This window comes from Balaenoptera musculus, chromosome 1 (assembly GCF_009873245.2).
Source record: "Balaenoptera musculus isolate JJ_BM4_2016_0621 chromosome 1, mBalMus1.pri.v3, whole genome shotgun sequence".
NCBI classification, from domain to species: domain Eukaryota; kingdom Metazoa; phylum Chordata; class Mammalia; order Artiodactyla; family Balaenopteridae; genus Balaenoptera; species Balaenoptera musculus.
In genome coordinates this window covers 109,864,996-109,868,112 of record NC_045785.1, presented here as the reverse complement: position 1 = coordinate 109,868,112, position 3,117 = coordinate 109,864,996, and the positions used below count along the sequence as shown (strand labels likewise).

The window sequence follows — 3,117 nt, the reverse complement described above, 5'->3', positions numbered from 1 at the left end:
ACTGCCCACTAATGGCTGTCTCCCTTTTCACTGCAGCCCTCCCCAACTCCCAAGCAGCCAGGGCCCAGCAGAGAAGGCCCCAGGGCACAGGGCTGGCTTGCTGCTAGCAACCTGAAAGAAGGAGTTAAGAAGGACGGGCTGATGGCCGCAAAGACAGAGCTGTGTTTACCCAGGAAAAGAGGTCGTACGTAGGCAACGGAGGCCCCTGCCAGCTCCTCCCAGGACTGGGCTGGGGTAGCAGGCTGGAGAGGAAGCTGCTCGCCTCCGGGCTCTGAACGTCGCCGGCCCACCGGTGAGGCCTGCCCTCTGGGCGCCTGACCGAGCCTGCTGCCGTGGGCTCAGACTCCCAGGCAGAAAGTCGGAACATCGCGCTCCCTGAGGTGCGGCGAGGGGTTGCGGTAAGCGCGCTCTGGCGGCGGGGCCTCCCGGAGTCAGCTCAGGGGGTGGCAGAGGATCAATGCTGCCTTTGTGCTCACTGGTTTCCCAGGGAGAAAGGGAGTGGAGAGTGGGAGGGGCGGCCCAACGGCTGGGCCCGCGCTGCAGAACTCGGGATGCTGTAGGGCTGGGACGCAGGGAGCGGAACAGTCAGGGCTTTAGGAGGGGTGGGATTCTGTGCTCCCGAGATGTGCGTCTCCTTGAACTGGCCCTAGGTGCTCGCAGGGCAGCAGCTGCCAAGTGTGCAGCGAGTCTGCTTCTGGCCTGGAACGACTCGGGAAGGCGAGGGAGGAGCAAGAGGAGGCAGGTGGGGCTAGGGCCGAAGGATGGCTCAGCCTGGAGAAGCTTGCGGTGCCGCCGGGGAGTGCAGCCTGCGGGGATGGGGTGCTGGGGAAAGGGGGGTAGTCCCAAGGGGCGCCAGATCAGACATTGGAGGAGAGCCTTAGTCTTCTGGAATGGGCATGGGAGAAGGGGGTGAACCCTCCAAGGGCCGCGGTGTCTCTTCAGGGGGAGAGTGTATATGAGCGGGGGTTCCGAACCCGGGTCGGTGTCTGAGGCTACAGACCTTTTGTTAATGAGGGTGTTACTCTATTCTCCTAATAGGAGTCTAGGCTTCTAGTGGGTGTGTTAGGCCTTCTAACTCTGAAGTGGGTGTACATCTTCAGTACCAGCGGGAGCAATGGGAGAGCCTGTGTACTCGGATGTCCGAGGCCTGATCCGAAAATGTGACTGTCTAGCCCTGGGCTCCCTCTATTTCTCCCCGGACCCCCAGACTGTGAAGCCCTTTGTCCCTCCCCATCCTCCCCCGACCCCGCTCAAACAGGGGCTTGTGCACCCCGTGGGCCCGTAAAGAAGGGCACGGCGGCAGACCACCCGGTGTCCGTTTGCGGCATCACCCACCTTGGGCTTTCCTTCTTTCTTTGTGCAGGCCTCCACCTGAGACGCTGGGTTTGGACCGTCTCGGCCTCGTGGTACTCGGCCTTTCAGCCCCCCACCCCACCGCATGTGGCTCGTGGAGAAAGCTGGCTACCAGGTGGGGGCCGCGGAGCCCAGGCCCCGGTGGGCGCCCTCCGGCCTGTTTCCTAAGCGCCGCACCCCGTGCCCGCTGGCTCGCGCCTGCCCCAACGTCCTCACCCCCGATCGCATTCCGCAGTTCTTCATCCCGCCTCGGCTCCCCGACCCAGGCGGCGCCGAACCCCTCAGCGGGCGCCGCGTGGGCGGGCGCGGCCTCCCCGCGGCCTGTTGGCTGCCGCACCTGGCGGGCCGCGAAGGCTGGGCCTTCCTGCCCGAGAGTCCGCACACGCGCCGGCGCGAGTCCCTGTTCCACTCGCCGCCGCCCGCCCCCGCCGGGGGGCTGCCCCCCGCGCAGTCCAGGCTGCACGTCTCCTCCCCGGACCTGCGCCTCTGCCGGGCCCCCGGCAGCGACGCGGCCTCGTCGCCCGACTCGTCGCCCTTTGGCTCGCCGCGGCCAGGCCCCGACCGGCCCCGGCCGCCCAGGCCGCGCCCGCTGTCCCCGGAGGAGGCGGGCTCGGCCGACACCAGCCCGTACGCGCCGCGCCGAGCGGGGCCGCCCAGGCCGCCGCTCTTCCACCTCGACTTCTTGTGCCGCCAGCTGCGGCCGGCCAAGGAGAGCGTGCTGCGCCTCGAGCCCCTGGGCGGGCAGCTGCGGCTCTCCGCCGAGTACCAGGCCTGGCCCGGGCGGCTGCGGCTGCGCCTGGTGAGCGCCGAGGGGCTGCCCGGGTCGCCGGCCGGCCCCGGGAGCGGCGGCGGCGGCTGCTGCGTGGTGCTGAGGCTGCGGCCGCGCGCCCGGGCGCGGGGCCAGCGGAGCCGCGTGGTCAAATGCAGCGCCAACCCCATCTTCAATGAGGACTTTTTCTTCGACGGGCTCGGCCCGCCAGACCTGGCCGCCCACAGTCTGAGGGCCAAGGTGCTGGACAGGGGAGCAGGCTTCCGCAGGGACGTGCTGCTGGGGGAGTGTGAGACGCCCCTGATTGCCCTGCTGCCCCCCATGCGTGATGGACCAGGTCCCGGAGCCTCCCTGGCGCCTGCCCATCTCAGCCTGTAGCCTGAGAGACTGTCTCTTCCTCAGGAGGACTCCGCTGGGTCTGCAGTCCTCATTCTTTCCATCTGCCCGGCATGTGTTTATTTTTGCTAATAAAATATCTGTTTGTCTCTAGCGGTATCTCTCCCACTTGTTGGCACCCTACGCTCTCAGATCTGCAGCCTACCCTCCTCCCTCTGCCCTGGCCGTGCACGGGATGGAGGAAGCTCATTCAGTTGTCTGATTTGGAGCAGACCTTAAGCAGTGGTTCTCAAACTTGAATGAGCATCACAATAACCAGACATCGGAAATCCTGGATGAGCTTGATAAACATGCAGAAAGAATCCTGGGCTCCATTCCTGAGAGACCCTGACACTAGTTCAGTAGGTCTGGCCTGAGTAGGTCCCAGGTTCCCTGTTCAACAAGGTCCCTACCCCTTCAGGGGGCCCTCCAATCACTGAGTCACTCCAGAAAAAAATCTCTGTGACTGAAACCAGCATAAGCCACCTTCCGCTGGGGGTTCCTTGGGGCTGCACAGGGGAAAGCAGCACTACCCCACCCATCTACCACCCCCCCATCTGTTCTGAAGAGAGATGAAATTTCCGTGTCTTGGGAGTGAGTCACTGGCTGTAAGACTAGCA

The 3,117-nt window shown here is 65.3% G+C and overlaps 1 protein-coding gene across 1 annotated transcript; it reads left to right on the top strand.

The window, feature by feature from the left end:
• Positions 1-670: 670 nt before the first annotated feature.
• Positions 671-2,527, top strand: C2CD4D (C2 calcium dependent domain containing 4D). Its single transcript, XM_036868212.1, has 2 exons — positions 671-742; positions 1,364-2,527. The coding sequence occupies exon 2, from the start codon at positions 1,439-1,441 to the stop codon at positions 2,498-2,500; it is 1,062 nt and encodes a 353-aa protein (XP_036724107.1). The 5' UTR covers positions 671-742; positions 1,364-1,438; the 3' UTR covers positions 2,501-2,527.
• Positions 2,528-3,117: the final 590 nt, after the last annotated feature.

Coding starts and splice junctions, on each gene's coding strand:
- C2CD4D (XM_036868212.1), top strand. CDS start 1,439: ATGTGGCTCGTGGAGAAAGCTGGCTACCAGGTGGGGGCCGCGGAGCCC.